Source organism: Thunnus albacares, chromosome 1 (assembly GCF_914725855.1).
Source record: "Thunnus albacares chromosome 1, fThuAlb1.1, whole genome shotgun sequence".
NCBI lineage: Eukaryota > Metazoa > Chordata > Actinopteri > Scombriformes > Scombridae > Thunnus > Thunnus albacares.
Window position 1 is genome coordinate 29298672 of NC_058106.1, and position 23878 is coordinate 29322549.

At 42.9% G+C, this 23878-nt stretch overlaps 1 protein-coding gene across 5 annotated transcripts; it reads left to right on the top strand.

The window, feature by feature from the left end:
- The first annotated feature begins 2900 nt into the window (after positions 1 to 2900).
- sema6dl (sema domain, transmembrane domain (TM), and cytoplasmic domain, (semaphorin) 6D, like) lies at positions 2901 to 23799 on the top strand. 5 transcript variants are annotated; one of them, XM_044353854.1, is made up of 20 exons: positions 2901 to 3142; positions 9605 to 9776; positions 10341 to 10452; positions 11616 to 11676; positions 11899 to 11961; positions 12089 to 12190; positions 12445 to 12535; positions 12771 to 12890; positions 13233 to 13321; positions 14154 to 14371; positions 14467 to 14598; positions 15250 to 15405; positions 15975 to 16148; positions 16505 to 16645; positions 16900 to 16977; positions 17100 to 17158; positions 17752 to 17808; positions 18339 to 18521; positions 19586 to 19827; positions 19923 to 23799. In XM_044353854.1, the coding sequence occupies exons 2-20, from the start codon at positions 9653 to 9655 to the stop codon at positions 21051 to 21053; spliced, it is 3333 nt and encodes a 1110-aa protein (XP_044209789.1). In that variant the 5' UTR covers positions 2901 to 3142; positions 9605 to 9652; the 3' UTR covers positions 21054 to 23799. The 5 variants fall into 5 exon arrangements, with proteins under 5 accessions (XP_044209789.1, XP_044209807.1, XP_044209816.1 ...); XM_044353863.1 differs by lacking the exon at positions 2901 to 3142 and adding an exon at positions 3890 to 4124; XM_044353872.1 differs by lacking the exon at positions 17752 to 17808.
- The last annotated feature ends 79 nt before the right edge of the window (positions 23800 to 23878 follow it).

Here is a 23878-nt window from a genome sequence, read left to right on the forward strand (position 1 = left end):
GAATAACACGCTATCACAGCAGAAGAGTAAGTACAATTTTTATTTCTTCAGAGACATATACATACTGATTTCTTAGAAAATATACATATAATTTCAGTTAAAAATCCAGCAGATAAATACAGTAAGATATCACTTGCAGAGAAAGTATTTCATGAACATGTTATAGTATTAAGTATTGTTTTATCATGCCATTTGGTGTTTACTCTAATCCAAAAGGCGGAGCACCAGAGTGAGTGAACAGATTTTTGACATGGGTGGCCCTAGTGGATCCGGCTGAGTTGGGGATTTAGCGAAAAGGTCTACATGTAGATTGGAGGACAAGAAGCTTCTCAACAGGGCTGCACAGTCAGGTGACAAATGGTGCCCCAGGCCAGCCAAGTGCCAGAAATGGCCTCTTAATCAATCAGAGGTCACCATGAAGGCTCACTCCAGACTGCTCCCACCCTGAGAGGCAGCCATCTGATGGAACACTCAATGCCAAACCACAAAGCACACAACCTTTTCTTCTAGTTAGCACACCGCTGCTGATGCAACTGTCATCTTCTCATTACTTCTGAAAACTGGAGCACACGCAGCAGAGATGTCTTTCTTTTGCTTGATCATTATGACAGACAGGTGTAGTCACTTTATCTTTCTTCGGCATGATGTGAGATGGAAATTGAGACATGTTTAAATTCAACTTTTAATCTTTATTCTAGACAAGTGTCCCCTTAACTTGTCCTGTCCTCTGATTAGCTGGTGGGAAATGGGGATGTTGCAGTAAAACATCAAACCCTTTGGTTCTCTGGCCACAGACCCATCCTTAAGCCTGCAACCCCCATTCTTGACACATGGCCATCTGTACTGGCATTTCAGGCAGTAAATAAGGGAGTGGAGGGTGATGCACTCTCTGGTAGGCCCAACCTAAGGCCAAGCCCTCACATTCTCCTCCGCACCCCTAGGCCCACCCTCGCACACCCCCTGGGGTTGACCTACACACTGCAGGGTCCCCGGGGGAATATATCAGGCTCAGCCCTTCTGTCCTCTGTCTACCCCCCTTACTGCATGCATATCACTCTACTCCCACCATCCATCTCTCAATCTTTCCACCATTTCCAACATCAATACATTCATCTGTCCATCCCACTGTCAATCCAAACACACTCTCAGACCTTTGTCCATCACCCATCTGTTCCGCTTGCACTACTGTTTGTAACTGTGTCTCCATTTAATCATATATTCTCTTACAACTGTTTAATAAATCTTTTTTTTTTCAATCAAAATATTTTTTTAATAAAATTAACAATCATAACACTTTAAAATTCCTCAACCTTGCAACTTCATCCTTTGGTTTTCTTATTTTCTCTGTCTTCCTTAAGTAATTATCATTACATCACAAGATGGGATAGTTTTGGTTGTCATATAAACTGGAAAATCACACAGACTTTGTGATTTATTCTTTTATTAATTTCCTTGGGTCAGTGATAATTGATGATGAGTGGCAAAAAAATTACATGACAAGTAGATTAAGAATTGTTAAAGCCAACAGTTGTGCACCAAAACCTATTAAAACCTAATGAAATGGTGTCACATTTCCATTACACCCTTAATAAAACTGCCAATTCACTGGAAAAAAGACAATCAATACAACCACCAATCACCAGACATCCACAGATCCATATATCTAATCACCCATCCTGACACTCAGTACCTGCGTCTGCGCAAACCTTCGACACATTGATCTATCCATCTTCCCCCCCTCTCCCACTAGTAGATGCTCGTGCTGATTCAGTCTCCACAGGATACAAGGGCAGTGCACAGAAGTAACCCAAGACTGACAGAAACACTGAGTGGCATGATTGAAGCACAAGAGACAACGTGAGAGGGAATGAAAGTCACATAAATGAAGGACTAAAATCCATCAGCTGAGGTAACCCTGATGAGATTGGAGAAAAAAATAGAGAATGATAAAAGGATAGATTCTCTCAAATGAAGAGATGGGATATTGAGATGCAACTCAAAAAAAAAAAAAAAAAAGAGGAAGAGGGTGGGACATGCAAGAAGTGCCAAACAGGGATCAGGCAGATCAGCAGTGCAAACTAGCGTTTCCTGTGCAAGTATTGAGATGCAGATCCCACTTTCTCAGCTCATAATGGAAGCTGTCAGGAGGGTGTGCGAGTGGGTGAGGATGATCATGTGGGAGAGATTCTCACACATCTGCTAACCTGCAGCTCTAATGGGGTGCAAATGGGCCTCCTTTGTCCGGCGTTTTGTAGACCTGGTTGGAATGACCTGACACGTTCGATGACGACTTCGGCTTAGCCTGCATACAGGGACTCACCTATTAATGTTTACATACACATGCACATGCAGAATGCCTGATGCCCGCATGTAGATACAGCTGAAAAAACAAACAGGATAACAATCATTTAACAATCCCACGGAGATTTATGGTGCCTCGAAAGGTTTGGTTTGCTTAGAAATCTATTTGTAGTATGGATGTATGTATTAAAATAACATTTTGAAGTTTACATTTCTGTATGCTTAGGTTTGTTTAGTTTGTTGTAATAGGTGCAGAATAAAACTTTTATTCTACACTTTTATGTCTTAGTCCTTAATAATGACTCCACTTTTAAAAGGAAAATCCATTTCATGCTGCTATGCAGTATAATAGAAGGAGATCTGTGCTTAAACCGTCTCCCTCTTAAATCTAAACATTTCTAAAGCAGCCACAACTCAGCTGAAATGATTTTAACTAGGCGCTCTTGCTGACTTGGAGTTGGGGGATGGGGTTTAACAGAAGGGGGGGCAATACGGGGTCACACAGAAGAAGAACTAGGAGGGAGGGAGAGAGGGGGGGTCCGCTTTTCTTTCTCTCCGGGCTCTAGGAAAGAAAGGAAGGAAGCCAGAGCAAAGCAGAGAAGCCCAAACCAACTGAGGAGAGATGGATGGTGGGGGGAGGGACTGGAGCAAGAGCGCTGCTTATTGGTAGGCTGTGGATCTCTCTCTGGATGGATTGACTTAGCACGGGTCGAATTACACCATTTGCCGTGCATTAGTTTGTTTTTCTCTCAGCCAGGAGAAGTTGATTCACTACGACGCGCATAATATTTTTTTGGATTACAGCAACACAAAGGGATACAAAATAACCAATTCAGATGAGGTGAGTTCCTTGCAGATATGTATATGTACTTTGTTGCGCCGCATTACGCAGTGAAAGTCGAAGGGGGGAAACTAGAGAGGAGAAGTCTTTGCTGGGAAACAAAATATTTCTTCTGACCACGTCGCTATGCTGCTCTGCAAAACTGATGGTTGCAGGACAGAAATAGTTCAGGTCTGCACTATTTTTACTTATGCTTGAATGTAACAGACTATGCATTCATTCATTCTTCATAGGACTGGCAGCGTTCATCTGTCCGGTTCGGAAAGCGTCTTTCCAGCGCTTTCCAGAGAGTGAACCAAATCTAAACTGTTTACTCACCTCTTTATTTGCGTGACAGTTTACCCTCCTATCGAAGCTGTCAAATCTTTATTGTGTTAAGTTGTATAGTCGCTTTATGAAACCGTCTATTAAAATAATGAATGCAAAGTTGTGACGATATGCCCGTTAGTATAACAAACAGAAGAAGCATTTGTGTCACTAGTAATTTTTTTTTTTACACTGGTGGATATGTGCTGTATCATGCTCTCCTCCAGTTCACACGCCTTCTATCGTTTTAACCGGCATTAAATCAATGATTGTACGTGAAGTAAATGCGCGGTGTAGCGAGGATAGCGCGTCGTTAATGTTTATGTCTTTTCCCTCTGGTTTCCAAAGTTAATAGTAGTGGAAGGGGCTGGTGTATTGGGTGTATGAGGGAGGGGGCTGTGTGGTCGTGGCTCTGCTTTGAAGATCAGTCATCAGAGCTCAGGGGCCCGAGGACGGAGACAGAGCAGTCAGAGTCAAAATGCTCCTATGTGGCGAGCGGAGCTGAAATCTGTGCGCAACTGGATAAAAAGCAAAAAAAAAAAAAAAAAAGTGGGTCCGGATGGAGCTTGAAATAACAGGAATATTACATGCTGGGTGTTTTTTCTTAAATGGATTACCAAAGGAATATGACATTCAGTCGGATTGCCCCATTCATGAGTGAATTCAGATACTCAAGGTAGGTGTCCTCAGCGATTTTTAATTATTGATAAAGTGTATTTTTTTTCTCTTTTTAGCTCTTTTTAGGATACGATCAGTGATGTATTTTTAAGATACATCTCGGATTTAATAAAGGACATTTCACTCAGGCTTCTGTTCTATCCGGGGAGATACTTTGTGATCAGAAATCTGTAAAAAGGAATCGAGTACATGGATTTCGAAGTAGCCTAAAATATATAACATTTTAGATTAGAAAAGTAATCATATATGATGAGTGACCGACAGTAAAATCAGAGTTAAACCAGTGCCGGACCTTAACAGACCTTTCATTTAAAGAAGTGTCCTTATTTTTGTTTCAGTTTCAGTCACAATATCGCATCTCTTTTATTATAGGTGCTTGCGAGTTGCGTTAAGTGGTTCAGGATAAGAATTAAAGTGTTTTCTGACATTTCGGCTTCATTAAAAATTAGAATTAATGTATTAAACTGCACATGATTGAGCGGACCATGCGGGCAAACACAGTTTTAATAATAAAGACGAGTTGAACGGGCAGTTTGACTTAAATGATTTTTGGGTGTCCTCTCTCTGATGCCTTGAATCAATTTTATATATTCCCGATTTCATTACGATATACCTAGCTTTATTGGATAATACAATGCCTTTTAGAGGCAGAGCAGCCCAACCCTGTGTATGCATTTGTGCTGTGGAGGCAGTTAAACGCAGCCCCATCACTGTTGTCACTCCATCGCTGTCCCTTTGTTGTCTTTTGTATGAGTCCTACATGTGGACTAAAGGGGTCTGAAAAGATTTACCACGGATAAAACTTGAATGCCTTTACGCCCCAGTCCGCACAATACAAGCATTTGAGCCCGGACTGCAACGTGGATTGTGTGCGTAAAAGAGAAACGGAATATGTCAACGCAAAACTTGAAAAATTATCAGCAAGTGAAGTAAGAAAAACAGGCGAATAATGCAGAATAAAGAAATAGAAATCAGAATGGTTTATTTGTTTTATAATGAGGTGTATAGGTTAGAGTAGTTTTAGGAAATGTTCTACTGTGTCTCATCTGAGAAAATGAGCCAAATCAAGGAAAATGAACAAAGGGAGATGAACCAAAACAGAAATCAAATGGTTTATTCTAAAGTTGTCACCATTGACTGACCTGGTGTGCTAAAATAATTGTAGAAATGAACAAAAGTGAACAATTATATTTAATTTCAGTTAATTAGATTATTGGTGCCATTTTCTCAAAGGCGTATAGACTGATCCCTTTACAGAAATGAAGACATAGCTGATTTATTTAAAAACTTGCACCACGTGTTTACATTTCCCTGGAAATGTGGGGTGTCTGAACTCTGTCACACAGATAAGAGAACCCCAGCCTAGTTAACTGAAACTATAAACTTGGTGTTGGCAGGAGCATGCCGCTCTAGCCAGGTTAAACATCAGAACCAAGGTGCATTGACAGCACAGCTGGCTGATGTGTCTCACTTCGCCTCACTGGCCACAGGGTCAGAACTCAGCGACCAGAACGACCACCGTTAACCTCCACTACAGCCAGCTGTAACCCGGAACAACTGCCATTAAACCATACAGTGATCAGTGTTAACCCTTTTACAGCCTCATGGTTGCCCTAAACTGCTTCTTGGAAATCAGTTTATTCAATGCCGAAATGGTTGAGTAATAAAAGTTTGACCCTTTGTGCAGCATTTGGAGTCAACATGTTTATATAGTTTGCTTTGTTACTTCAGAACCCCCTTTTAGGAGCCTCTGAACAGCGCTCCTAAACATAGGGCCACTGACCGGGGGTGGGGCTCTATTGTGTTGACTTGCCCAAAGCCCCTTTTGTTTCTTGGTCACACCTGCAGCTCAGCCCCTTTGTGCTTGACTACAGCAGAACTACTGCTGAGAACTGCCTTTCTCCTGTTTCACTCCTCCTCTCGCCAAGGTAGAGAAGAAAGGGAGGGAAGCACGGTTTAGGGTGGCACAGCTCTCTGCTTCAGCCAAATCTCTGAAGCAACAAGTCCAACCAAGCCCCTCAGAAGTGATCCTTAGGTAAATAGCAAGCAATTAGGGGTAGTGGTTATTATTGAAGTGGGAAAAGGAGTAGTAATCATTTCTGGGCCTGTGTGGTGTCTGCTCTAATCATCTGGCTGACTCATTCTCCAGTGTGGCTGAATCTTGATTACTTTCTCAGAGTTAAGACAACCGCGTTATAGGACATATCCAGTTTTGGACAGACAGTCACGCATGCTTACACATGCATTGACACATACATACACCAAGTGTGAGGAGTGAAATGTCTGAAACTGAACTCCTGGGCTATCTGATTTCCTGTGCTGTTAGGTTTACAGCTCAGTATGGTGCAGGATGACAAGTCAAGCAGCCTCAAGCAGCAACAGCCATTGTTCTGCTGGGATTACATCTACCCATCACATTCACACACAATTTACAAAACATCACGCACTACTGTTGTTTGCCGTCCTTTTATTAGCTCCAAATTCTTCCTAATGGGACTTCCCTGCAAAATACATCCAACATTGCAGTCGAAGAGAGTTTGTGGCTGACATATGCCAGTGAAAGCACAGCTAAAATGAGACTATGTGTGTTAATCTGTCATTTTAAGCTTGGAACACTAAATCTTCAGCTTTAACTACCAGAATTGGGCTACAGACCCCTACACCCACCAGCAACAGAAATAGCAATCCGCCAGACCCCCTTCCCCCCACTTCTCCCATCCCCCGTGTTTAACACCATGGGCCTGAGCCAACAACATCAGCAGGGAAAGTGCGTGGTTGTAGGACATTGAAAAGCCTGTAATAACAGAGGTAGAGTGAGGCAAGGCTGAATGGCACTGAGTTGCGTGACAAGCCCAGCGTCTCTAGGCTTGTTGAGGCCTATATGTACATGCACGCACACACACACACACCCACCCACACACACACAGTCACACACTCACTGGAGGGCAGGAACCAAAGAGCGCAAAGGAATAGTCAATAGAAAACATGCTGGGCTCACTAGAGATTGAGAAGTAATTTTAGATTGCTGACCTCTGGATGTCTTCTGTTTCTGTTTTACATTAAAGTTTCTGAGGAAAGCCTTCGCCTCCGCAGTGTGGCTATTACCATGCAAGGAATCATGGGAGATTGGAGCTGAGCTTCTGCCTCTGGTTGGAGTGTTTTTCTCTTGAATTGTTTAGTGGGAGAGAATAGCAGGAAAAAGCGATGTGTATTTCTGTGCTTAAGAAGAGGCAATGTAGAGCAGGACGCTAAATTCTGACAACCACGGAAATGATTTACCTGTGAACACAGCCAAGTTTGGGCTCGGAGCACAGCCTGCAGCCTGTATGATAGCACTATAGAACTGAAATGCAGAGCTTGGTTTATTTACTTTTCATAGCTCTCCTTTTTTCTATTGTTGTGAGTTTGGTATCTATTCCTGTCCCAGCTTCTTGTAGAAACTCAGCAATTTATTGCTTGGGTTTTAACACAGCACATTTCTTGGTGCGAGTGTCTGAACCAGGCAGTAAAAAAACAGCTGCGGTGCTTTTAAGGAACACCACTGGCTCTCTTTCTAGAGCAGTATCATCACTTCTCGTTTAGATAAAGTTGCTGACAGTTGTTCTTCTGTATAGATCTTCCAGCCAGTGAGCACATATCTGTGTCCAGAGATTTATTTATATCCAGATTAGAGTATAATGACTGCTCCAGCATCATTGATCTTTTCAGTCGTAGGAAGAATGAGATATTCTTTTACCCTCATACAATCTTCCTATTTTGCCAAAACATCAAACCCCTAATTTAACTATTAAGTGGACTAATTGAGATGAAGCACCATTTCGTCCAGGCCTGCATTACTCCGTCATAATGGCATTGCTCTTTCAAAGGCCTCGGTATCCCACAGAGTACTGAATAGGCATGATTACACACAGTTGATGACTAAAACACTGCACTTACTCTGATTCTATCTCACCATCACTTCCATTCTTCTATGTGACACATCATCGTACAGTAACCATTTTGACCAAAATTGGATTATTAGTGCCTGGGAAAAATCTTGCCTGCTTTATGTCAACATGAAAGCTTTGAGGCAGTGGGGCCAATTTCTATATTATGTAATCCACATTTATAGACAAAAGGCTGACATGCTGATATATACTGTTCATGTCAGGTAAATACCTCATACAGGCTTATTTTCTAGTTGACAGCCATGTATGTTATTGATCATTTAATTGTGAAAATGTTTAGCGTATTACAAGAACAACGTGATCAGATTTGGAGGAGTTTTCACATGGCGACAGTGACGTGACCCATAGATTGCCTCTGCTGGCTGCTGATCTGCCACACTTCCTGTGTGGATCAATCAAAGCACTAATGGCTTGGCAGGCAGGGCTCACAGACAGCACTGGAGCAGGTGTGCTTTGGGGCTAATTGAAAAATGAGTCAATACTGTGTGTGCGTGTGTGTGTTCATGTGCGCGTACATGCATCAGTCTTTGCATTACACCATGTGAAAGAGTGATTATGTATGTGCAGCTGTGTGTGTGTGTGTGTGTTTGTGTGTGTGTGTGTATCCCAGTGTGCTCCCAGCTAATCCATCCCTTTGCCTGTGTGACGTCTCCCAGTAAATTGTTTATATCCGTTCAGGCTTTGCCTACATGAATAATTTGTTTGCCTTATAAATATTTGAATGTACACCGATCATTAATATGCACAGACCAGTCTGTCTCTAAAGAACTCCTCCACGCACTCACGTACACACTAAACCCCTGCCACTCCCACAATAAATTGTTACCACTGTAGTTGCTGGTGTATCATGTCTACAATCAGATGCTATACAAACTATTATCAGCAAAAAATTACTACTATGTCAAAACAACTGTCCGCAGCTAGATTCTCATAACACAAAGATGAGTGAATCACTGCACTGCAATAAAGCTCACTGGCCCCAAGGAAAGGCTGGAGCAATAACAGCCAACAGAGCGCTAATAGAAGTCGGCTAAGGTCAGAGCAGAGGCTGCACTAGTGATGGTGATGAAGTTGCAATGTGCTGATTAGTGTTGAGCCTGGCCCAGGACAAACCAATCAGAGCACAGATGTACAGAGACAGCAGGCCTGCCACGTTTCTAACAGAGTGGACTTCCGCTGCATCCAACACACAGCGAGACACCCCACCGGTCAGTTGGCTGACCTTCGCTTAGACAACAGATGCAGGGAGAGGCAGAGGGGAAACGCCAAGCACTGCCACTGAGAGCTCAGTCATCAATAAGCCAGAGAGGGCATTATGTGTGCATTATGTTTGTATTTTACTAACGTAGTGGGTATCTGCGAACAAAGAAAACATGGAAAAGTCACACTTAACGGTGGAAATTGGTCTTTTTTTTACAAAAGGTTATGATTTGGCACATAAAGCTACAGTTTTTAGCAGTATAGGACAAATATAACCTGGAATGTGATTACATGTTAAGCAACAAAAGCTTGCATTTGTGTGTGTTTCCAGGTAACATCTCCACTAGTGTGAAACAGGAAGTGTCGTCAGTGAGCAGCCATGGGCCAGAGAGCTGCGCTTCTGCTCAGTGAGCTGCTGCTGCTGCTGCTGACAGCCTCACGCACTCTCCTCGCAGTCAGCTTCCCCGAGGACATCGTACCCCTCGATGTCGTTGACGCACACTGTGAGTACATACATGCAAATTAAGTCAGCAGAGACAGGGGCAGAGATTACAATTACTGTAACATCACTAAAAAGTCAACAACTATCCTTAGTATACACTTTCTACTCACTCCAGCAGCTATGGTGTTTGGCGCAATACACATAGAATAAAGAGAAATACAGGCAGCCTCCTTTTTGTTGTGTCAGCAGTTCAGACACTAGTGTGTCATATCCATAGTAAAAAAATCAATCTGCTGTATGGTCAGTTGTTGCATTAAGTGGATTTCATTTTCATCTCTGTGATGTATTAGAAGAACAGAGAGATGTGCTGACATAGGCAGCCTAACGCACAAACCCAAGACAATGACACACAGATATAATTATACAGAATAAAGATATTTGTACTGTACCATTACCTTAATTGTGGAAGGATTTGTATAAAGCACATACACAGCATATTTAGGTCTAATCAGTACAGTTGGGTTTAATGTAGCAAGAGGTGACTGTGGCTTATCCTTGCATTGGTGTCTGCTGCTACCATTGGCTTCCCATTAATAGTATGTGTGCCCGTGTGATGTTTTCACAGTTTCACGGAGGTACCCTGTGTTCAGAGGCAGGCCCTCTGGCAACGAGTCACAGCATCGCCTTGACTTTCAGCTGATGACCAAGATACAGGACACTCTGTTCATCGCTGGCAGGTAAACTTAACACAGACACACTATCCCCCCCCCCCCCTCTCTCTCTCTCTCTTTCTCTCTTTTTCTTTCACACATCCCCCACACCAATATACTCAGTCACTCCTTGGCAGGTAAACAGTGGTGCAAGGGGGAGGAAAAAAAGCTCTTAGTGTTATTGGATCTGTGGCTTCTAGGCCTGCATCTGATGTATATGGCCAGTATTGATCCAGGAAAGACGTCTATCATCCAGGCCTGACGCTCTGTCAGGGATTTCTTGGCATCTTTACATGTCTTTTTGGTATTTATGGGCACTTGGATTAATCTGACCGCCAGCACTAATATTGTAGCAGGAAATCACCTTGACATCTACAGTATAAAACTCCCACCCCTAGAGCCCCTGTAATCGCCACCACATGTATCATTGTTGTCAGGTGAATCCTCCTAGTGCCAGTTTGGGGTATTCGCATGTGTTTACTGAAAGTGAAGCGATATATTGTTTTCTAGGGATTGACTCATTTTATCCCCATTGGGTGTGTTAACTTTTTAAAATAACTGACATATAATCAAAACAGTATGTGGCTGCCGTGTAAAATAGTGTAGCAGAGAGGATATTCAGGTAAACCAGAAGTCACTCTGTATTAACCCCCGCAACACCTTGTTTGTTGTTCATAAAATACAGAAATTTTAATACATTATATTTTTGGCTCATTATTGTCAGTCTTTATTGACAAAAACAAGGTTTCTGTTAACAGAAACCCAAATGCTGTGTGTTTCCTGATGCAAGAAGAGGCTGAGAACATAGTTTACAATAAATGAGGTTCTCTTGTGATGCACACAGCTCTGAAAATCTCCCTACAATGGTGAATAAATGGAGAAATGGGAAAACAATGTAAATGAGCTGCTGATTATGCACCAGGCTCATTTTAAGTATGAACAAAACAAGAAATTGTTTTGGAAATGGTTATGTTTGAATTTGGATCTTAACCTGGATTTTTTTGTATCATTGATTTCTTAATCCAATTTTTACACTTTATTACTATTCAAATTAAACACTGATAAACGCTCAGATTTCTATTTTTGGAACAGAAAAACTGACAATTATGAACCCTAATTACATTTTATATACAGTAAGTTTATTCGTAGTTCTGCTGTGTCATGTTTGTTTTGTTACTGTCTGTCCACAGAGACCAGGTGTACCTAGTCAGTCTGAGAGAATCCTACAGAAATGAGATCATTCCTTACCGGGTAAGATTCTCGCCACAAGCTGCTCTCTCAATCCACAAACACAAAAAGGGCTCCATAGAAAATACCGAGCCATTCATCACAAACTGGACAGGTTGTAAAATGAGAGAGTGGAAAAGGGAGGACTGTGTGCGTGTGTAAGTGTGTGCTTGTATGTGTGCATTTAGTGTGTAGTGCCGTGCATGTGTCTAATGCTCCATATTGCTTTTTTTTTTTTTTTTACAGAAGCTAACATGGCGATCGGGCCAAGCTGACAGAGAGATGTGTGCCGTCAAGGGAAAACACAGAGTCCGTATAAAAATAATTCACCTTGCACCTTTTCTCTCTGTTCCACTACGTGACAGAGACTTAAACTGTGAGTAGGAAAGCTGGCTGGCTCTCAACACGCTGTCCTGTGTTGTGTCTCTGTTTTTAGGACGAGTGCCATAACTTCATCAAAGTGCTGGTTCCAAGAAATGATGACCTGGTCTTCATCTGTGGTACCAATGGCTTCAACCCCATGTGCAGATACTACAGGGTCAGTATCCACAGCCAGGGCCTGCCACATTACTTTAATGAGACACAGATTTGCATGCTTAGATGTGCACATCGGCACACACACAGTAAGACTAGTATTGTGTTAAAAGTCCTTAACGTAATTTGGGTAACACACCCTAAATTTGACTAGACTAGTTTGACTAATTCATGTGCGTGCTGATGTTTCTATGTGTATTCCTTGCGTCCCTCGACAATCCTGCTTTAATGTGTGGGTGATTGTTATGTTCCCTTCAGCTGGATAACCTAGAGTTTGATGGGGAGGAGATCAATGGACTGGCACGGTGCCCGTTTGACTCCAAGCAAACCAACGTTGCCCTTTTCGCTGGTAAGGGTCAAACACACACACACCCACACACATAGTTAGTCTTGCTGAAGAAGAACTAATGTGTTCCTACTTATGCTCTCATTATCACCTCTGTGTCTTTGCCACTGTAAAACTGTGCCTGCAGCGATAACAACTCAGCCAATTAAGCCTTATAAAATAAGAGAAACAACAAAGCATCTAACAGCAGTGTACCCTAGTTTTTGGTGACTGTGCTCCTTGTCGTCTTGTTTCTTAGAGGGGAAGCTGTATTCTGCCACTGTAGCTGACTTCCAGGCCAGTGATTCTGTCATCTACCGCAGTATGGGTGATGGATCAGCCTTAAGGACTATCAAATATGACTCCAAATGGCTGAAAGGTGAGCAAATGCTTCTTCAACAATCTCAATCTTTATTTCTCTCTCCCCTTGCCTTCCTGGAGATACACGTCTACCTGCCAGATAGCTAAATGCCCATGGTGCCATTGCATGGTGTATGTCTGTATGTATGTATGTATGTGGCTGTCAGAGCTGTTTTTGAAGTGATAGAGAGCTCTCCTGCCTTGCCAATCTCCATGGGGATATGGCCTGTTCTCTCCCAGGCAATCTAGGTCACCCCCAGTCATATACAGTCTTGTACAAATCCCTGAAATATTCAACATGCACAGTGGTGGTGACGGTGCAGAAATACACTTCAACTCTCTGCCTCTGTTTCTCCCTCAGAACCTCATTTCCTGCATGCAGCAGAGTATGGGAATTATGTGTACTTTTTCTACCGAGAGATTGCAGTGGAGCACAGCAATCTGGGCAAGGTAAGACAGTCCACCTGCAGTTTATAATACATTACATATTCTGCACAGATGCAGTGTGCAGGACGTTATCCAAAAAAAGGCTTACACGTCCCTCAGTGCATGCATTTCTGCCACAAATGGCCCCAGTGGTAACGGGGCGATGGCTGTACATCGCATTAGAATACACGAGAAAATTTCAACAGTCAGTGTTTGCTGGGAATGTTCTACTAATGTAAAACCATTACACAGTGAGAGGATTTGTCACCCAGAGATTGCACGCTCTGTGTCTGCCTCTCTCTGCAACACATACACACATGCAGAGGGCATTAGGATGTTCTGTGTTTGAGGCCAACTTCAGATTTGACCATGCCTCATCCTGAGCTGGTCTGGCTAAGCCACAGAAAGCCACCCTCCTCCATCAGCCACCACCTAATAAATATTTCAACCCTACTAATGCTGGGGTGACACCTGGCCTCTGATGGAGGTTTGCACTGGTAAATTATTAAAATTGTCTAAGCCAACTGCTTCACACACTTAATTTATACTCTAAGCCTTAGTAATGTGTAGAATCAGACTCACATTCACATGGTGTTGCATTAGGCCAGTCAAGGCCAGTCGGTGTCTTCTGTCTTTAAATGTTTGCTTTAGTCAGGGTGAACAATCTCCACACACAAAGCTAAAGATGAGAGCATGTGTGTGTGTGTGTGTGTGTGTTTGTTAAGTCGTCTGTGCCGAGTTGCTACAGGATGGAGAGATGCATTATTCAGTGTGTTGAAGTGTTTTTAGTGACGTTCACTCAGCTGCCTTCCTCTTCCACTCGCTTCTGTCCTCTCTTAAACCCTACTCCTCGCAGGTTGTGTATTCTCGTGTGGCCCGGATCTGTAAGAATGACATTGGTGGGTCACAGCGAGTGCTGGAGAAACACTGGACGTCATTTGTAAAGGCAAGGCTGAACTGCTCTGTGCCAGGGGAGTCCTTCTTCTACTTTGATGTGCTTCAGTCCATCACTGACATCATCAACATCAACGGAGTCCCCTCAGTGGTGGGGGTGTTCACCACACAGATGAACAGGTGAGCCATTGGTGCTTTTAGCTGACTAATCCCAGGATAGCAATAAGATATTTAGAAGTGAAACATGGCCATTACATTGCTATACTTCTCCACAGTATCCCTGGGTCAGCAGTGTGCGCCTTCTCCATGGCCGACATAGAGAAAGTATTTTGGGGTCGGTTTAAAGAGCAGAAGACTCCGGACTCTGTCTGGACTCCTTTTCCAGAGGAGAAGCTGCCCAAACCTCGGTAAGGATTTAACTTTTCTTTTCCTTAAAAAATTTCCAAATTCAAAATCTTCCAAGGCAATAAGTCAAAACAAGACAGCATCATTAGAAAACAGCTTTAATCTAGAAATTCAGATTTTAAACTGACTTGACTGCAGTGACTTTTCTTGCAGCAGGTGGCACTTGACTCAGCAGCTGTTTACCACCTGTCAGTTTGCCCCTTTTCTTAACCATTCTTTGTCCAGGTTAAACCCAATGAAATTAAATCTTTTTAACTACTAAGAGACCAGGTTATTAGCTATGACCCAGCACACACATTCACCATCTGCTGAAGATTAAATAATTAATTTGGTATAATTAGACACGATGCATATTTAACCTGTTTACAGTCAGCACGTATATTTGTAGCCCTGCCCTGTGTCCTAAACAGAAAGTCCATGAAGCACCTCATTACCCTAGTAAATCATTGATGGAGGATAACTATGCATATGTATATTTTATGTTTCCAGCTGAGGCCTTTTTTGTGATCCTAATAAGCACCTGCTCCTTTCCCCCACCCTCTCGCTGCACTTTCCGTCCATTTCAATACGCATTATTATTACTCCCTGGTGTGTGATCATATGGGCTGCTCTTTGACCTTTTGCCCTCTGTGCGTGTGCACCTTCCATCTTAGACCTGGGAGCTGTGCAGGTCATGGTCCAGCTGCGTCCTTTAAGAGCTCCATTGAGTTCCCGGACGATACCCTTCAATTCATCAAGTCCCACCCTCTCATGGACACGGCTGTGCCTTCCATTGGGGATGAGCCTTGGTACACCAAGACACGAGTCAGGTAAATGGAGAAGTACATGAGAAATTGGTATCGATACTGCTAAAGTAATACCTGAGTTATGGAACTGATACTTACATAAATACCTTAGTTTGAGGAATATAAACGTGTTTCTACAAAGCCATTTTTACTTTCTACAAACATCTCTCACTGCATGTTTAATCATAAGCACCTCTACAAGAACTTTGCCTAAATAAAATAGTGTAAAATTTATTATCTGAACAACAGTAATAATAAGATTAAGTAAATGCAAAATTTCAATACTCAATGCTGACCTTCAAAAAGTATTGAGGTTCAATAGCCAGCTTTATATAATGGCTAAGCAGTTAATTATTTACTGCAATTTGTCACACATGAAAACATCAATATTGAAACATGTCTCCTAGCTTACATTGTCCACTGTAGATATATTGTCAGGATGTTGATGCAAAATGCAACACATGGAGTAAACAAAATGTTTGACTTTTAGTAACTGAAAAGCTGAAGTGATTTTTGTATTCAAATGGCTTCTCCTATTTTGCATGGGATAACCCCTGCTGTGAGTAAAACAAGCCTCTCTGCTGCGTGTGAAGGTACAGGCTGACAGCTCTGGCTGTGGACAATGAAGCAGGACCCCACAAGAACTACACAGTGGTTTTCATTGGGGCCGAGTCAGGGATTGTCCTCAAGGTTTTGGCCAAGACCTCCTCTGTGTCCCTGAATGACAGCCTGCTTCTAGAGGAGATAGACGTCTTCAACAGAGCCAAGTAGGCATCCATGCACTTCTTACCCTCTCTGTCTGCCTCTGTTCTCTTTTTCTCTTCCCTTTCTGTCTTCCGGCTGAGGAGTCTGCAACTCTCAACTTAAAGTTTCCTGGAACAGATGGCACAGTCTGTCTGCTTTCTGTGCATTCACCGTATATTTGTGATTTTTTTTGTGTGTGTGTACGTGCTTATTTGTGGATGTGCTCTTGCATGTGACAAAGGTTAAAATCCTGTTAAACTGTGAGAAAAAAACTTTATGTGACTTCTCCACCTAACAAGTGATTAAATCTACTGAGACTGAAACAGTAGACAGACTTATCTGATAAACATCTGATCGGGTTTCTCTCTTCCCTTTCCAGGTGCTTGTCTAGCCGTGAGGATGACAAGCGTGTCCTCTCATTGCACGTGGACAAAGATGCACACAGCCTGTATGTCGCTTTTTCAAGCTGTGTCATCCGTATTCCCCTGAGTCGCTGCGAAAGGCATTCTTCCTGCCACAAGTAAGTGACGCACTGTTGCGCACGTAGGGGGTTAAAGTGTGTTTTGTACCGACAGTCATAGGTTTGTGATTTTATTGTTTTGTTTTTCAATAAATGTCATAAAGGTAATGATAACAGTTTTATGTGTTGTGGTTAATGTTCAGTCAGTCACAAATCATTATAGTGTTCTTTCCAGAATGATTAAACCCAGTGTTCTAATGGTGTTTGTGTGTGTGTGTGTGTGTGTGTGTGTGTGTGTGTTCGTGTGGCACCAGGTCGTGTATTGCATCAAGGGATCCTTATTGTGGCTGGAAGCCTCATGGAGCCTGTGAAAGGATAGAGCCTGGTGTTTTGTGAGTTCAAGCCTCAGCTCTAATATAAAGTGCAAATATAGATGAGAAAATGAGATGCCAAGATTTTTTTGCAGCTTTTTGATTAATGTCTTTGTTTGGCTCTTGCTCTCTCTCTCTTTCAGGACTGGCTATGAGCAGGACATTGAATTGGGAAACACTGCCCACTTGGGAGACTGTCACGGTAAGACTCATCTCCATACCATGCCATCAATCTTCAGACACATAAATACACACACACACAGTTACACAAACACTGACACACAAATGCACACATGTACGCAAATGAAACACAAACTCATCTTCACATACACCATGAGCCTGCACACTCACACCAGTAACCACTCCAGTAACTTGCCCCTACATAAATCTATGTGCAGTATTAACACACACATCTACATACAGTACATGGCCACCTGTAACTAATGCCACATGCGAGGCAGAAACATGGACATGTACAATTGACGGTCATGCTCAGCCGGTGCAAATGGTAGAGGTCTTATAATATCTGATGGCCAGAAAATGTGCCTTTACTGATTTATCTTTAAAACGTCTGTCCCTTCATTTGTACCAACTAAACATGACCCAAGCTGAACCTCAGTATTGATCAGAACCAGAGGGCCTCCAGTGACTCCAGTGAGAAAAGGACACTGCTAGCGAGTGCTTCATATGTTTATTGTTAAACCAACTAAACTGCACTCTTAGTGTCTCTTAGGGATTTTAGTTTTTACTTCTGAATTCCCTTATACTGATTTCTTGTCCTTTTAATTCTTTTAGCGTTTTTGGGCACTACATCAGCGCCAGATTACAAATCATTTGGCGATCCTACCTCTGGTTAGTTTGATCTTTTACTCAAATGGTTTCTTTCCTTGAGTTCAGCATCTCCAACCCTGTCTTTCCACCACTCATTCATCTGTTCTTACCAAACACCTCCTGAATGCTAATGTCACCTGCTTCATTTTCAACGTCACAAACAACAGTTCTACGAGGCAACATTGGTGCTCTATCACAGCACGGATTCACTTCTCCTTTTCACTCATCACTCCCTGTTCCGATCCGTCCTCCCTCTTGCATGCCCACTATCATCCCTTGGCATCCTTACTGTTGTGTACCAACTCCTCTTTGAACCTCAGTGTCCTCTTTTGTTCCCCTTTCCAAATTGCCTAGACAAAAACCAGAAATGTACTTGCATTGGTTTGTGAACACAAAATTTTATTTAAGGTTAATAATGATAAGTTTTATTTATTATACTTTTGGACACTAACCTTTAAAATTACCCATTGCCTATGCCTACTAACTGGGATGATAACAGTATGCTTTACCCACGTTTGCACCATTTGTTAACAATTTGTTTGTCACCACAGACATGGAGTTTTCATCAGCGCCAGTCACTGTCCAGCCCAGTGAGCCCATACCCCCCCCAGTACTCATACCCACTCAGAGCCCCAGCTCTGGGCCTGGTCCAGAGCTCTACGGCTCAGGCTTTGTGCAGCAGGATGACCCAGCCACCTCCCATTCTTTAGACTCTATCCCAGGGGGCCAAGAGGGTAAGGCCCGCAGGGAGGCAGCCAGCATGCTGCATTGAGCCCGATCTGATAGCTGCCAGCAACTATCACTAAGCCACACAAACGAGAATCCACACATAGACTCACATATACAAACACACACACGTTCACACTATGGCAGCTATTTAGAATTTCCATTGGATAACATGGCAGATTTTAATTAAGTATCTCAATCTTTCTCAAATAGACATTTTTATTTATACTTTCTGTTATTATACATATTATATTTTCATGTTACCATTGTTTTCTTTCTTTTAAATTGTAATAGTGTTATGCTCTTTCTTTCTTTTCTTTCTTTGAATTTCATTATTTTCCCCAGTTCTAATCATTAAACCTTCAACACCACTATTGTATTCTTTCTTTAAAAGCTTTCGTTTAGATTTAACTTCTGTCTCTGCCAAGATAGACCTTTTAACCAAAGCTCTAGTAACAGTTTACCCTGGCTGGTAGATCATTGGCTGGGCCTGCTCTGCCACATCTTTATAGTGGCTGCACGGTGGATGACTAATTCTTTCAATGTCTGTGGTTACTAACAAACCTCCAGTAGAGCAGCAGCTATCTCAACAACCGGAGGGCAAATTTTGCACCTCTTTACTCTGACCAACTTCCTGCTGGTTGATCTCTTGAGCGAAAAGATTGATTCGGCTCTCTGTTTCCGATAAGAATGCACTCTTAACCCTTTGGTAGTGGTTAAACGCATGACAGAATGCCTCTAGTGGAACAGTTCTAGTCCTCCTTTCTGGACTAACATAGCACTGCTTCTTATAGATGGTGAAATGGATGTGGGTATCTAACAGCTTCTGCCAATATTCACCATATTTCTTCTTCATCTGGGATTAGATGAATAGAAATGTGTCAGTATTTATGAAATTTGGTTGTGGTTGACTGGCTACATTGTATGAGGGGAGGTGTAAGAGCAGAAATTCATGCATGGTTGTGTTCACACACAAACACGCACATTTCTGCCATTGAATGGGGAGGGACGCTTCACTGAGCGATTTGACTGTTTTCACCAGGGGGTTAACCAGTGCCTCAATGTGTCGTAGGTGTGTGGGATATCCAAGCAGGTGAGACCAACCAGATGGTCCACATGAACATTCTCATCACCTGCGTGTTTGCTGCTTTTCTCATGGGTGCTCTGCTGGCTGGTCTGATTGTCTTCTGCTACCGAGACTCATTCCTCCGTAAGCCAAGACATGTCCACAAGGACGCAGAATCCGCACCATCCTGCTCAGATTCTACTGGAAGCTTTGTCAAACTCAACGGCCTCTTTGATAGCCCTGTAAAGGTACAGCCCTCAGAACTTTTGTGGAGAAGAGTGATATAAACATGATGTGAAACTGAATTTAATCTTACTTTTTTGATTCATTGTCATGTACATAGGAGTACCAGACCAACATGGACTCTCCCAAGCTGTACACCAATCTGCTGAGCAATGGCAAAGACCTGAATACACCCAACGGTGACACCAAGACCATGATCCTGCGGGATGGCTGTCAGCCTCCTGAGCTGGCTGCCCTGCCTACACCCGAGTCAACCCCTGTGCTTCAGCAGAAAGGCCTGCAGCCCATCAAAAACCAGTGGGAGAGGGCTCATGGGAAGGCCAGTGGTCCCCGAAAGGAGTCCAACTCATCAGCCATCAGTCCTCAGTTCCTTCCTTCTTCCCCTGCTCCTCCTAACTCCAACTCCCACCACCCTCACCTCGCCCTGGGACACTCCCATATCCCTAGTGCGGTTGTCCTGCCCAATGCCACACATGACCATCCTAACCTTGACAATGGAGATGATACACTGCCACATTCGTCTGAAAAGAAGTCGAAGAATCCAGATTCTAAAGGAAGTAGGAAAGACCAGAAGAGGTCTGTGGATGCTAGAAATACCCTAAATGACCTTTTAAAACACCTCAATGACTCTGTGGCCAACCCCAAGGCCATTCTTCAAGAGGGATCAGGGCCACGCCCGAGACAACAGCTCACACTGGAGCCCATGGAGGAACTGACTGAATTACCCCCCAAGGTACCCAGCCGCGAGGCTTCCCTGTACTCTCCTTCATCCTCCCTGCCAAGGCACAGCCCCACCAAGAGAGTGGATGTGCCCATGCCCACCACTCCCACCACACCAACGGGCAGCTTGAGCATGGGGGACACCCTGGAGAGGCAAAGAGGGGGGTACCAGCTCCACCGGAGTGCCTCTCACAGGCACTCCTTATCCACCTCACCAAATGGGGTAACCATGGGGGTGTCTGTGTCTCGTCAACACAGTATGAACAGAGGGGGTTACATGCCCCCAACACCCCCCTCCAGACTTGACTCCCATGGTGGATTGATGGGGGCAGGAATGCACTCTGCCCATCCATCCTCTGTATCCCGACAGAGCAGTTACAGTGGGCATGGCTCGCTCCCTCGCACAGGGCTGAAACGGACCCCATCGCTAAAGCCAGATGTGCCCCCTAAACCCAATGGGTTTTCACCACAGACTCCACAGATGCGAGTGGTCAATAAGTACAGTTATTAAAAGAGTATGGACACTTCAGAGTGAGCTCTTGGCCTTGACTGTAGAGCTTTGAGCCCTGAGGGCTTCGGATGGGGTAGGGCCCGGTGTGTGTTTGTGTATCGACTTGAGGTGTGTTCCCCCTTTAAATGATATGCACATTCACTCACACTAAAAAGGGAAAATCACATATGTGGCCAAAGATACTCCTTGTGGCTTTTTCTCTCCCTATGTTTCCGTCTCCCTCCCTAGTCATAGTAGCCACAGGATCTGAACAGTGGACAGTGGTGAATCTGCCGCTACCCATTGTATCTGTGCTTGGGTGTCACCCGTTCCCACATTAGGTACGAGGTTTACGGCACCAGCAGTGGCCACTATAGCGTCTGTGCGTGAGGTACCAGGTCAAAAACAGTGGAATACTTGAAGAATGGGTCTCATTTGTTATTGCCCTTGAGCACTGTCTTCCCACTAATGTGAACTGAAACAGAAAGGAGAGGTAGACCATGCGTTTCTTAGTAAGATGGCTGGGGGCAGAGGAGAGGAAACTCAATAATTACAGGGTGAGCGTTGCTTAAGATACATATGACCATAAACAGCTGAATCAGGCAGCAAGAATACAGAGAAAAAGAGTGTAAATGATTGTGTGCGTGTGTTTGTGAGTTGGGTGATTGGAGAGCAGGTTTGTATAAAGGCAGCACACGTGTTTGGCCTTTACAACTGATAATCAAGAGTGGGGCCACATGCAGAGGATACACGTTAAGACCTGTCTAAGACCTATGTCACTATCTCTCATTTCAACTGTGATGTTTCTTCGGTCTTTGTTTTGAACCTATCTGAACCAAGCCTGTGTCATTTTCTGGTGTTTCCGGTAATTAGATTAGGCTGAGGTGAAATTGGTCACACTGGGTGTAGGCCTATACTGGGACAGGGACTTTGTAACTCACTGGGAATTTTTCCTTAATACATTTGCTGCTATTGGTTTTAGACATAGCTGTTTGTCTTCGATGCATCTATTTCTTTACCAGACTGGGACAGCCCTGATATAGGTGTGCAGATCTGCTTGTGTATGTGTGCGTGTGTGTGTGCATGTTATATTGCAGAAGCCAAGAACTACAGTTAAAGCCACCAAACACACTGTTAAAACTGATACATGGTTAAAAAATTCTTCTCTCCTGGACTGAAACCTCTGCCCCTTTGTAGGAATTATACTGGTGGCTCAAGACTTCTTTCTTTATGTAGCAATGGTATTAAGAAAAACGTACATTTCTCATATTATACGATAAATTAATTTTGAATAAAATGATTTGCCTTCATAATGTTTTACTATTTTATTTAAGGAATTTACCATATGAAACTAAAGCAACACCAATGGTTTAGCCCATGTACATGAATTCAACATTTCAGGGCACTTCTGTTCTGTTAAACTTGTGTGTCCCCAAATAAAAGAACACTAGAATTTTCCTCCTACATTAATCCTATTAAAGGTATATTAAACTGACCCTAGAACAATACATGGATGTAACTGCTCTGTCATCTGTCGTGCTGGTTCTGCAGCCCGTGTTCCCTGTGCAGCTTCCCTGCGAGTGGCCAGTGTACAATCAACACAACATTTACCAATGTGTCCAAATGAGTCATGCTGGGAATGACAAGATCCTGTATATACTTAAATACTATAAATAAGGAGTATAAATATTTTTAGGCAAGTGAACCTGAATCTGTGCATTGTGTGCCTTATTCACAAAATGATCTACTACAGTATATATATTGGCAATGTCAATTGGTTCTTTGTATCTTATTGTCATTTACTATATAAACAATGTTTATATGAGCAATTTTAAATTCTGCAGGATATGTGTTGAAAGATCACTACCTAATCTAAACTTAAGTGATGGGGAAAACAAATTGACTGACACATTTTCCACATGTGAATGATAGTCATACAAAAGAACAGTCAAAATAAAATTTGGGGGGTATAAATTGATTTTCCCCTTTATTGCCGGTGTTGAAAAGAATGGTGTTAATCCACCATGTAGAGTTGCCATGCAGTGAATGTATTTTCTTGACAGTGGGATGTAGGGTGGTTATACCTTGCACTGTGGAGCAGTCGGCTCAACGCAGCACATCCTGCCCACAGCCAATGTATTAACACAGTGTTCACATGAAAAGCCGTCTTTTGGCATGGGCTGCGGTCACGCAGAATCTGTAATTCCCCAGGATTGCAGTGACAGGAATTGTTTCTCTTGGCCAGTAGGGACGACTGAGGGATGATTTCTCTTAGCAATGGGTGCATCATTTGGGTGACATCTGCAATCTTATCCGAGTGTCAGTTGCCTGTTTAGCCCAAAGCCACATTTTGTTTACAAGTGATGATTGTATGTAAAGACTTTCTGCCTGTCATCTAACCAGTGTTTGGGCTCTCTTTTCTACTAGACACATGCACATTGACATACACAAACATACACTGCTCAACTGCCTTGTACATTGCAATATGAACTGGGTCTTTCTGTTGCAATCTAAATTGAAGCCTTTATATTTCAGTCTGAGCTCTGTGTATGTGCAGATGAACCGGATTTTGTCATGTAAATTTGATTTAAATACTGTGCAACATGGCGATGCAAGGCCAGCTATATATATGATCTCCAGAGTATTTGAGCTTGTAGATATGTTGTAAAGTTGTACTGTGAATGTGTAAATAATAATGATGGTCTTTGTTTCATGATATTTTTTGTTGATTTTTTTAACACGGCATGTATAGTTGAAATAAAACATTACTGCACAGAAAAGAGTGGTCTTAAGGGATTTTGTTCATGCTATGGACATATATTTCAACTTGGCTGGGTTTCATAAGT